At 41.4% G+C, this 12,987-nt stretch overlaps 1 protein-coding gene across 1 annotated transcript in view; it reads right to left on the reverse strand.

Moving 5' to 3' along the window:
- The window catches only part of CSMD1 (CUB and Sushi multiple domains 1), a 1,867,828-nt gene that overhangs the window by 1,618,930 nt on the left and 235,911 nt on the right, over nucleotides 1-12,987 (reverse strand). Inside the window, exon 3 of the mRNA XM_019538151.1 lies at nucleotides 61-173. Within this exon, the coding sequence (XP_019393696.1) occupies nucleotides 61-173 (113 nt within the window). The remainder of the gene's footprint in view (nucleotides 1-60; nucleotides 174-12,987) is intronic.

Here is a 12,987-nt window from a genome sequence, read left to right on the forward strand (position 1 = left end):
ACATGAGGATTTGCCATAACTCTCCGTTTAATTTACAGGAAAAAAACAAGCATATCTTACCTTCATAAATAGCTTTGAAACCTTGAGCACTAACAGCAAAATCTGTAGTAAAACAAAGGGTGAGGATAGACCCTGTGCTCACAATCGATGAAGGCAGCTGAAATCCAGACAACCTGCAGAATAAAAAAAAAACATAAATAATACAATAAATATAATGTGCAGTGTGGGGTAATCATAGACATCAAAAGTATACAATGTGTGTACCATGTCAAATGGTAAGCTGCAGAATATCAAATGAAACAGCCATCTATCTGAAAGGCTATCATTTTGCATTTTGCCATTGCTGTACTACCTCCAAACACTCCTTGCATGTACCAATATATAACATGATGATTTGGCTAGACCTTGTTTGACCCTCAGATTCTTAAAGATACATGGGTAGAAAAATAAATTCTACTTACAGCTTTTTAAAGATTAAGAATTTTACATCCCTCCCTCCCTTTTCCCCAACATCTTCAAACAGATTTTGTATCTTTCCTAAATGATTCTCTGTTCTCACCTCCATACCTTGAAAAATTCATTAATCCCCATGGCCAAATTCACTTTGTGTTGTCCATATTGTTCCCTACATTAAAGACTGTAGTTATGCTGCTGTGGTTAGAGCGAAGGCCTTAGGCTAAAGGAAGAAAATGGTTGTAAATTTATTTTCTGTGGTTGTCTGGTGAGCAGAAAGACTAAAACCCAGCAAAATCTTCAAATGGACTGGGAGTTCCTTCTTACATAAACTCCAGATTATGATACAGAAAATGACAACACTAAACTCCAAACCCCCAAGACAGTGAGCAGTAGCAGACATAGACTCTAAGGGTGCCTGTACACATGCAGCAAGGCTGCTCTGACATGCTCAATTAATCAAGTCTCCTGAAGCATGGTAGCTACCATGCTCCAGCAGACTCCTGTGTCACATGTGTCAGCATACATGTGCTAAAAAATGGTGGCAGGTTGCTTTAACTAAAGTTTGTTTGATGAGGTTTAGTTAAAGCACCCCCAGTGCCATTTTTCAGCATGGGGACGCTGATACACATGACACTTTTGGCACTTTAATTAGAGTTGCTCTTGGAACTGCTCTGATTAAACTCCACCACCGCCCTGCAGAGTACATGTACAAATTCCTAAAACACTAACAGTGGGACATGATAATGATTAGCAGATTCTTTCCTTTTTGTTCTCTAAACATTTCAAGGTGATAGGTACACTTTTGCCCTTAAATGTTCTTGGAGAAGAATAATATACTATTTTGCTGACACTGGCTGAATTTCATATTTTCCTGTGGCATACCCACAGATTCCATCTTGTCACCTTTCCTGTTCAATGTGTATATAAAGTCAATGGGTCAGATTGTGAAGAGATTTAGAGAAAGGTGCCATCAATTTGCAGATGACATCAGCTCTACCTGTTCTACTGTGGAACCCAGCCCTTCAATCTCAGTCCTAGTGCCTTTCTGCAACTAGGGACTGGATGTGGATGAACCAATTAAAACTGAATCTATATAGAATAGAAATGATGATGGTGGGTAGATGGTGGATTGTACTGGGGCACCTATCACAGATTGGGTTCAGCCTCCCCTTGTCACTCAGGTTCACAACTTAGAGGGGTTCCTAGATCTGCAAGTGGTGATTGTGGCTAGGAGCACTTTTTAGCAACTCCATCTGGTGAGAAAGTTCTTTCAGAATCTGATCTGGTCACTATCATTCATGCCTTCATAACCTCAAGGTTAGATTACTGCAATCCACTCTACGCAAAGGTGCCCTTGAAAACCGTCCAAAAGTTGCAGTTGGTACAGAATGTGGTAGCTAGCCTTCTGACAGGGCTGGGTTACCAGAAAGCATTTTTTTAGCCAGTTGCACAATATTGGCTACCCAGTAATGCAGTATCAGCCTGCTGATTCCCCCCTAGTCTCTCCCACTTTCAAACAGTTTTAAATAGAATGTCTCATTATGTCTAGCTGAAATCAGATGTCTAGTCATCTGTTAAAATCATTTATCTACCTAGATTTTAGTGAGTTCTTTTGTTCATTGGTCTAGACATCTGGTTCTGTAGTACTGATCCAATTGCTAATGCTTAATAAACAGACACTAACTACTTTAAAGTGATTGTTCAGTGGAATAATTCTGACAATAAAGTTAAAGGAATTAAATCTCTTGTTATAACCTCTATCAATAGCAAAAATCAATGTTCTGAAGTTCCTCAATATGACCTATTTCCCCCTACAACAGTGGTTCTCAATCTTTTTTTTTTTCTGCAAACCAGTATGGGAGTGGGATGGGGGACATGGAGCCAGCTGTCTCCTTCCTAGGGCTGTCCCACCCCCCAGCTTTAACCCGGCATGTGCCTGCTGGCTGCGGAAGCTGCTCCCCTGAGCAGATGGATAGGGATCCAAGTTGGGGGCTCATGCTATGACCCAGCAGCCAACCCTTCATGACCTGGTACCAGGCAGTGGCCTGGTGGTTGGGAGCTACTTCTATACAGTAACATGCCAAAACATTAATAAGATAGGTATGGGAACAAAAATGTTAGAGATAGAAGTTTTAAAATCCCTTAATATATAGGGAAAGTGGCTGTATGAAATAGTGCTGGATATAGCGCTATATTCTTGTCATTTTGAAAGAGACAATTTGATGAAAATACTGTGAAATACTAATCTTTCCCTTCAGTGAAAATGGTTTTAAAAGGTTGAATTTTAGCACTAGCCCATAAAAATATTGTTTGTCTAGACCTTTGAATAACTTACTGGCCAAATCCAGTACTTCTTAAAATGTTAAAAAGTAACATTCATGGGAAAAGTCACTTTAGCCCCATAAAAGAACAAAACAGGTCAAGCTGACCTAATGGCTTCACAGCACATAAGAGGTCTAAATATGAGAGCAAGAAATTCATCTTTAGTGAGCAATCTAGAAATTGCAGATTATGTAAGTGACATAATGAGGCTTAACCATTCCTCAGATACCTCATGATGAGAGAACTACATTTTAACAGATTTCAAAGGAGGAGAAAAATCTCCCCTTACATTTCAGCCACCTTGTACCCTCACCAAAGATGGAGGATGTGGGTATACTTTGGGAGAAAAGATATAAATAGTTCTGCATATGCACCTCATACTGTATATAATCTATGAATCCTAGCAGAAGACTGTTGGAAGGTTTGGAAAAGAAGATTGTTGTACTCCTGATACTCAACAAGTTTCTGGAAGAAAAATGCTTTTAGAGACATTTAAAAAGAAAACTGCAATGAAAATACTCAAATATTCTTACAAAGGTGGCAAGATTTAAATACATAGCTAAAAAGAACAGATATCTTCAGCGCATCCCCTTAAAATAGTTACTTTCTTACAAGTTAAAGAGGCTAAATAAATGCTAGTCTTTATGTCAAAGTAAACTCAAGCTGTAACTAAGAGTTGCATGTGACTTGAGTACCATTTAAAACCAAGAGCCCCTCAAAAGTTGTGGTCCTTTTGAGTTGGCCTGCTCATTAGGTAGTATAGTTTAAATACTATTCTGCATCAAGTACATAGTTCAAAATCCTAAATAATTACTGAATTTAGTGATTTACTGCAACTTTACATATTTTTCATCTCAGCTCTGTTTATGGAATGTTAGAAACAAAAGCTAGCCGGGAAGCTCTGTCTCCATGCTTAAATGCCTCTATAGCCAAGAAAATATGATTAAAGTTACAAGCAATATGTTGGCTAAAACATTCTTCACAACTGCATAAATGTATATGAAACATATATTTTATTTATCTTTCAGGAAATACCTACACCCTTCATGATTTAATGAATTATCATGATTTAACACAAGCATGCCTTATTTTACTGTATTCCAAAAGAGAGACCTAACAGTTATATTTGTTACATCAAATTATACTAAAAACCCTATTCATTTGTAATTGGTCTCACTACTTTTAACACTAAAGCAATTTAAGCATGGATAGTGTATATAGGTCCATAAATCCTTATTTATTTATTTATTTAAATCATGGGAATATTTAGAAGCACTGTGTGGAGGAAAATAATGGGACCTTGTTTTAAAAAGGAAAAAGAAAGCAACCCACCCCCCCAGCAAAAAAACAACTAAACAAAAAAACCCTATAATACTATGATGCTTTAATGCTTTTTAACATATGTAGAAGAAATGTTTTTTCTAAGCTAAACTGACCTGAGTTGTAATAAACATTTTACAGGACCTTTTCTCTCTGACCATTTTAAATTCATGATGCTTTAGGACCTTCATACTAGTAAATATGGTTTGACTAAATCTAAGTGGCATGAAAAAATGCCACCTAAATTCTATTAAGTAATGTTGAGAAAGGGGAAAACAGATGACTTGTTCTCTACAATAGGGAAGATGTAGAAGTAGAGGAGAACAGAGACTTGGGAAACTTTAAGAAAGGATAATTGATATGTAAAAATTATTGTATGTTTGCTCTGTCCTCTCACATGAAAATATATACACAAAAGTGCAAGCATACATGCATCCAATTATTAAAGGAGTATTAAAAAATGGAATCAGAACTCTTACCCTCCCTATGCAGGTAGTCTATTCTCAGGGACTCTGAAAATAAAACACATTCTCTACCCCTCACCTTCATCCAAGAGAACCTTGTTTCTCAGATATACAGAAATGAGAGGAAGAAAAAAGCAAACAATCCCAGGACACCAAAGAATGCTACAAATATCAAAAAATCAGACACTGGTGACAAGAAAGCGAGGCAGAATTTGTTTAAGGCAGTGGTCTCTAACCTTTTTAAGAAGCTCACCTTTGACATTTAAAAGGAACACAAGATATACTGTATGTCACTGCCACCTCCCACCCTCCACCAGCAGGTAAGTCTGTGGGAAGCAGGGGGGCAGGGAGGGTGCAGATCGAGGTAGAGGGAGAAAAAAAAGCTTTTTATTTGAGGGCACGCCTCCACAGCAGGTAGGTCCCACCTAGCTGGGGCCCCACTGGACTTACCCCTGCTCCTGCCTCTGTCCCTCACAGGGGGGCCTTGAACTATCCCCCGCCCCTTTCCTCCCACATGGACTGGCCTGCTGGGCTGAGGCATGCATGTGCCTGCACGTGGGCAATCAGCCCCCCTCACCCTGGCTCAGAGGGACTCCAAGAGGCTCTGAGATCCACTGGTCGGTGACCACTGGTTTAAGGCATGGGGAGGTACATTTGCATTAGTAGTCCAGGGAATGAAACCGTTAGCTCCCTATGCCCATAAATTATTGCGACCATTCTGTAAGATAGCATGTTAAGAGAAAAAAATCAACTTGGATATGTTAGTGCACCCTCAAAACAGAAGAAAACTGAGGCAAAATGTACGTGTACATGTATTGCATGAGACAGAGCTCAGTAGGTACGTTACAGCTAAAGCTTTTTTTCCCCTCCATAACTAGATGAAAGCTAAAAGAGGGAATAGTCATCTGATTTGAACTTCAGCGTGCTGTTCAGTCCTAAATATTTTAGACAATCACATCTGCTTCTGCCTGAATAGAAAATTGCCAGTTTTTCTCTTTCTGATATGACCTTTCTCTAGTTTGCGTCTATTCTTGTAGAAGATTACAGTCCTAGTCCTCCCCACCCCCTCCATTCCTTTTACTAGCCCTCGTGCCTAGCTAAACCACAAAATGGTTCTTGCCTCATACTTCAACCTCTTTGTATGAAAACTGAAGGAGAGTTTCAGTTTGAAAAGCTAGAGTTTCCTAACTGTCATTTACAAATCCTAACTTTGAAAGCTAAAGCATGTTAAGAGAACTGCCATTGCTTCACATGGTGCTAAATACTATGTAAGCAAGATATTAATATTTCTGTCCCTCAACAAAGTAATCCAAGTTAAATTTTATAATGCAGTTCGGCTCTAAAAATGGCTACATAAAAATAGCTACATCTTAGGTCTACTCCTTCTGTATGTCACATCTTAGTCACTTTTGTGGTAAAATTACATTTTATTGGTCTTCGTTCTTACTAGTCTTACACAGCCAATAGAGCAAAAGCAAAAAGATGGATCCTGCTGACTTATTATTAAAAAGAAAAAAAAATTACACTGCTTACTTGGTTCCAATTGCTCACACCTGTACAAGTACACTGTTGACAGTAGGTTTGCCTAGCTGTCACCAAGGGCATAATTTGAATTGTGTGCAGTTCTCTTGCAGGGATAACACTGAGGGCCTATTTTGATCTACAGAAGCTTTATTCCTAGGGACAATTCTTGAGGAGAGAAAGCCGCTTGACTGTCAGATCCCAGGTTGAGCTTGACTGGTTGGTAGTTCAGTAGGGGAAAACAGGACTGAAATAAAGGGAAAAATTGTGACAGCATTTGGGAGAGAACTGTCCATAAGCTAAGGTCTCCCCTTTTCAGATGAAAAAAAAATATGATGACACTTACTGCAAAACCATGAAAGCATTTAAAATATACTAAAGGTGGTTTTGGTGGGTTCCATATGCTTGGCTCCCCCACACTCGGGTTTAGAAACACCAAGCTAAATTAAAACATGAGGATTTCAGTTCTTAGTGTCAAGTGTCTTTATTTTCTTTTAAAGGAAAACTGTTTTTCTATAAAACTAACTTTTGCAAATGAAAGCTTGAAACAGTGACTTTAGTGTAACCAAGAAAAGCAGTAGGGTTTGTAGATGACTACTAGCCTGGGAAGAGAAGTAGTTGCCAGTGCCTGGGAGTTGGGGCTTATGAAAGAAGTTTGTGTGGGGAGGGGAGGCAAATTTCCTGGTGGGGAGAGCTACTACTGTTTTGGAAACAGGAAATGGCTATCTGATTTTGGGACTTTCAAGCTTAGGGGCTGAGTACAACTGGATTCCCATTGCCCCCACTTTCATAGGCCTTCTAACACTATAGTTCAACTACTGAAATTATCTTGTTAGTCCTACTAATTTTGGGAAGCTATTTGTGGGTTTGAGCTGTGTTGCTGGAATCTGTAAAGTTGGCCTGCTTGTGGTGGACTGGATCAAGATGCAGCCACTTTTAAGGCTTTTTTCCCTACAAACACTGGTAAAACTCACTTCTTTTAAGAAAGGAAAATATAAAAGGAGGAGTGGGAGATATCATTCTGAGCTCTGGATAGATTAACAAAATAACAAAAGTTTATAAATGGAAATGTGTACCTGAGGACAGGGCTTTCCTGTTCCACATTTTCCTCCGCTTTCTGTGCTCACAATGACACTTTCTCACCTCTTCCCATGTAGTTACAGGGCAGGTAGGCCTGTCTAAATCATGTATAGTGACCAGTATCTCATCATCTCCATCCATAGACTCACACTAATTAGTGCTTTTTCTTAAGAGACATGTGATAATATGGAAACATTTCAGTTTCTTTTTATAAAGTTTCTCACTCTCATGGATATGGAAAAAAAATCTTGAAAACATGAACTTCAAGTGATAGAAAAGGCAAATGAATCCACACACTTTTGTATTTATATTAACATAGTATATAATTGGGTATAATAGCATTATACCAAGAGTAACACGTAATTAAATCATATATATATATATATTTAAATGTCATTATTTTAATCCAGTCCGGATGGGGGTGTATGGGTTGAGTCACGCTTTTGAATCCCTTGACAATAACAGAAAACTAATCCAATGTAGGACTGTTTCCAAGGACTATTGAAGGTAAATAATAATTATATCACCTTAAATTACTACATTAATCAGGTTATTCATAGGATTCAAGGGAGATTTCATCAGCCAAATAATGGGCTGACTTTGGTCTTAGTTTGCATATATCATCCATTGCACCCATTTCAGTAGATTTCCCAAACACATATTGTGGAGATGCATAGAAGGGAATCTACTGAACTTGAAGCTCACTTTTCCTTGTTCTTCTTTATTATAAGATGGTCCACTTAGGACACATATTTTATCTCCTATTCCTTTGTCATGTGGTAAAGCCTGCGTCAAAAAGAAAGGTTTTGTGCAGAGTTGTAAACCATACCTACTTAATACCTTGTGGAAGTGTGTTCCTCATATGAATCCACCTTCAGTGAAAAAGTAGTATCACTCCTTTGCAGACATTTTGGCCAGGCCTTCATAAGCTACATTCACCCACATAAACTCATCTGTCTTCACAGATGGCAAATACAAATGTGTGACTGCACAGTTGCTAGCCTCTGCATCAGGTTAATTGACTCCCCAGTTTCACCAAGGACTTTTGACAAAAGAATTTCTAGGACACGTATAGTATTAAAGTTGAGTTTTACAAAGGGAAGATAGATAGAAACAACTTGAGGTACTTCACCAGTACTTGAAGAGGACAAGAAACTCAAGGAGACCTGGAATGTGTATACAATTATTTGGCTAGATACATTTTGAATGAGTGAAATTCATTGACCCTCCTCACACATAATGACAACAACGTTGAAGGAGTTCTAAGAAAGGATGGATTTTATTCTATAGCACTGCATAATGCCTAATGAAGAAGTAATTATCTAATGTTTCCAAAAGTAGTACTGTGCTTGAGTGTAATAAGCCCATTTAGTCATGTACATACATTTCCCCAGGTAATTGCATTTCTAAGCAATAAAACATTACTTCTAATGAAACACAGATATTAGACTGTATGTACTTTAATTTCTTTGTTAAAACAGACCTTGTGATTGCTGAAAGAAAAAAGGAAATACCATTCCATTCTCAAACTGAGGAAGATGAAAGAATGTAAAAACGCAAATCCTTTTTAGTAAAAACAAAACAAAATAAAGAAAAGCTATTAGCAATCATTCCTGTCATTCAGTTTGTCCCAGTGTCTATGCACAAGAAGTGGCACCGAAATGCAGTTAACTGAAAGCACAGTGATTATGGAATGTATGAATTTAATATATCCTCAGAAGACATCTGACACTTATGCAGAAAAATAAGTTTCACACAAGTTTTATACTAGCCTGTTCAGTGCTGATAAATGTGAAACTTTAACAGTTGTATCAACTACATGAAGTTGTCATTTAGGATCTTTGGACTGAGTATACAGTTTTTAATCCTGTACTTTTATAAGATTTAATATTCAGCATATTAGGTACTATTTTTCTTCTTAATCTACATGAGATACTTTACTGACTAATTAGCTATCCAGTAAAGCATCACCATCTACACATACAGCACTATTAGGCCACAGTTAACTAATTAACTGCTTTCAGGATAGTACTGCCCAACACAGACAGTATCTTACAGCAGAGTAGTTACGTATGGCAAAATGCATATGTAGATGGTGACAGAGGTGGTAGGGCACAAGGATAGTACTGCACCTAGACTCCCGGTGGCCCCAGCTGAACTTTTAGTATCAGGCCTCAATTTTGCCAGAGCTAATGATAATAACAATCACTACTTTCACTATTTTCAGGCCCCCTTTCTGTCTGAGCCCCAGGTGGCCACCTGGTCCTCCCATGCCTGGGTCCAACCCTGCACAAGGGTGCTACACTGCCAGCTAGCACCCTCATGCCCCAGCCAGTCCCTCCACAACATAATGAGGTGGGGGAGGAAGCAGCTTCTGGATGGCAGACTGACCGCCCCCATGGTCCCTGCTAGCCAGGGCTGCACTAGCCCGGCTTAGCATGCTGCAGTTCCAGGTGCAAGTGTAAATCCTGAGACTGGGAGCAATAAACTCTGGCATGAACTGCACCAGAGTTTACTGTGTGACGTTAATATTGCATGTAGCCCATTGAAGAACTAGATTTAATGTAATTGATTCCAGAGATGATAAGTTATCAAATCCCCTTCAGTCTTCTCTTCTACAGAGTAAATAAACCTACTTCTATCAGCCTTTCCTCCTAAGTCATGCTTCCCAAACCTATTCATTCTCTTTCAGTTGTATTTATGTATGTGAGTATGTATACTTACACTATACACCCAATAAGAGAGAATTATTACTATTCCTGAAAAAATATTTTAAAACAAGTGCAGTTATTAATGGTACACTGAAATATGTTGAGAAGGCAAAAATCTGGCTTCCCATTTTGGGCGTAACTGGAAATGAGTCTAGGAATACATAATAAATAAGGGGAAGCTGGAACATATATTTGAGATACCCAATAATATTGCCAGGTTTGAAATGTTAATTAGGAATGAAGAAGAAAGAACATCAGCAATATCACTATGCAAGAGATCTGCTTTCTATTCCCAATTATGCTTTATTGCCTCCTAATGACAAGAACAGGGAGGACTACAAAAGTGTGCTCTATGTAAATGCACCTTATTTTATACATAATTTATCACATCAAAGAGTTAACTTTGCACACTTGGTGAAACAAGCACTTATCATTTGAAATTCAATTTAGACTACCTACAAATATTTGGCTACAGGAGAGACCATTCACATGTATGACACTCATTTGCAAATGATTTTGAAGATGAAAGAGGTTTGTTTTAAATAACTCTTTTGCAAAAAACCATATCTCAGCTATTAGTGGATTGCTCTCTTTCATGAATCTTTAAATACTGGAGTGTACAGTGTATGCACAACAATGATTGTTCTGCTAGAATACAGTGTCATTTTGTGTAATTGTGATCTCTTGTCATTCTGCTGGATCTAAAACATGAAAGTTGCATTTAAAAAGACTGTTGCCAAATTCCTAAAGAAAACAACATACCAACTGTTAAGCACCCTACTCTCCCCCCTCCCCCATAATTCAAAGTGTTTGTGGGAAGTCCTGCAGATTGTCTTGTGTTTGGTTTAGTGCTTTAGCATGTGTGGTCTTGTTGAAAAGCCAGTGTTATTCTGCGCTCATTTATGTCATTTTTATCTCTGTATAGATTGTATTACACTATCTGCATATATATGTATGATTCTGGTCATGGTTTAGCCAATTTTGATGCAGCTTCCGGCACTCGGGAGCTAGGAGCAGTGGGGAGAGGAAGGACACAGGCACACGTGTGTCTTACACACACTTGTGCCCCCTTACTGGACCTGGAGCAGAGGCAAGAGCAGCAGAGGTGAGCGGAGCAGCAGCAGGGGCAGCAGCAGCTGATCCCCCTAAGGTAAGCGGGGCAGAGCTGGATCCAGAGGGGAAGCCCCCCTGATCCCTCTTAGCTGAGCCGGTAGGGAGCTGCGCTCTCGAGCCGCATGAACAGAGCGCGCAAACAGGCATTTGCACCAGCGTTCACGCTGGAGGGTGAGCAGGAGGGGCCCAGAGGCTGACTCCTGCTAGTGCGGGGCAGAGGAACCGAACTCAGCTAGAAACTCAGCAAATCCTACGATGGTGTCGACAAGGAGTGCTGCCAGGGTCCCTGCCCGGGGGTGTGTGGCCTTCCCAGGGCTTGTCTGAGGCCTCCACCCAGACGGAGCCCACGGGAGGGCTGGTGTCCCCCAACCCCCTGGCCTGCGGGAGCTGCCCAGCAAGGCCTGGGGGGGCAGGGACTGAGGAGCCCCACACCTGTCCTGCAGGCACCCGCCTTAGGCTCCTGGAGGCGCAGGTGAGGGAGCTCCAGGAGGAGGTTAGCAGGCTGAGGGGAATCCGAGAGGCAGAGGAGGGAATTGACAGATATTTTCTTTCCCTGCAGGGTTGTATGACCAAGGAGGATGCACCTCAAGAAGAACCCTCCACTGCTAAGTGGCAGACGGTCACCTCCCATGCCAGGGCTGCTCGAAACATGGCAGCACCAGTTCCTCCAGTCTGGCTGGAGAACAGGTACGAAGCCCTGGCAGCCCAGAAGGAGGAGGAAGGAGAGGATGAAACCAGGGAGGAGGCAACTTCATGCTTACCGCGTCCTGTGCAAGCTGAAGGAGACAAGCAGGCCAGGAAGAGGAAGCGTCGCGTGATTGTCATTGGTGACTCCATCCTGAGAGGTACAGAGGGCCCCATCTGTCGCCAGGACCCCTCGGCACGCGAGGTATACTGCCTACCTGGAGCGAGGATTCAGGACGTGAAAGGGATGCTCCAAACCATAATCCAGCCCACCGATTATTACCCCATGGTCCTAGTCCATGTGGGCACTAATGAAGTGGCCAGGAGCAACCCTGATCGCCTGATGGATGACTACCACACTCTGGGGTGCATGCTGAAGGAGATGGGTGCACAGGTGGTTTTCTCTTCTATCCTGCCAGGGAGTGGACAAGGCAGATGGCACGAAACGTATATCGTGGAGACCAACTGGCGGCTACAGGAATGGTGCTTTGAGGAGGGCTTTGGCTTCCTCAACCGTAACTGGCACATCACGACGAGAGACATGCTGGGATGGTATGGGCTCCACCTTTCCCCTAAAGGTAAGCATGTGTTCTCTTCTAGGTTGGTGGACCTCCTCCGGTGGGCTTTAAACTAGGCTCATTGGGGAAGGGGTAGATGAGGGCGGAGGAAACATCAGACTGCCAGACCAAACAGCACCCACAACTACAGCCCAGCCAAACCAATGAGCGAAGCGAATAAACAGGTAAGAGATAGGGGCCAGGGTAATGCTGGGAGTAGGGGGTCAGTACACATATCCACAGGAGGCCTCAAATGCCTCTACACAAACACTCATAGTATGGGTAACAAACAGGAGGAATTCACCCTCCTGCTGGCTGACACCAGCCTGGACATAGTGGGGATCATGGAAACATGGTGGGACTCAATGCATGATTGGGCGGTGAATGTCAAGGGCTATAGGCTATACAGGAGGGACAGGATAGGAAAGAGAGGTGGGGGTGTGGCACTCTACATTAAGGAGGAATACACATCCTCATCAATTAGCAAGGAGTCAGGGCAGGTGCACTCTGAAGTGCTTTGGGTTAGAGTACAAGGCAGTCAAGGGGAAAGAGACTTAACGGTGGGAGTCCATTACAGACCTCCCAACCAGGGAGAAGAGCTTGACCAGGAATTCTTGGGCCAGCTCACAGAGGTAGTGAAGGCTAAGGATTTGGCAGTCATGGGGGACCTGAACTTCCCGGACATCTGCTGGGAAGAGCAGTCAGCCAGGTCTGAATGCTCACGTAGGTTCTTAGAGTGCAGGACCTCCATCTAACCCA

Source organism: Crocodylus porosus, unplaced genomic scaffold (assembly GCF_001723895.1).
Source record: "Crocodylus porosus isolate Cpor-Errol unplaced genomic scaffold, CroPor_comp1, whole genome shotgun sequence".
Lineage (NCBI taxonomy): Eukaryota > Metazoa > Chordata > Crocodylia > Crocodylidae > Crocodylus > Crocodylus porosus.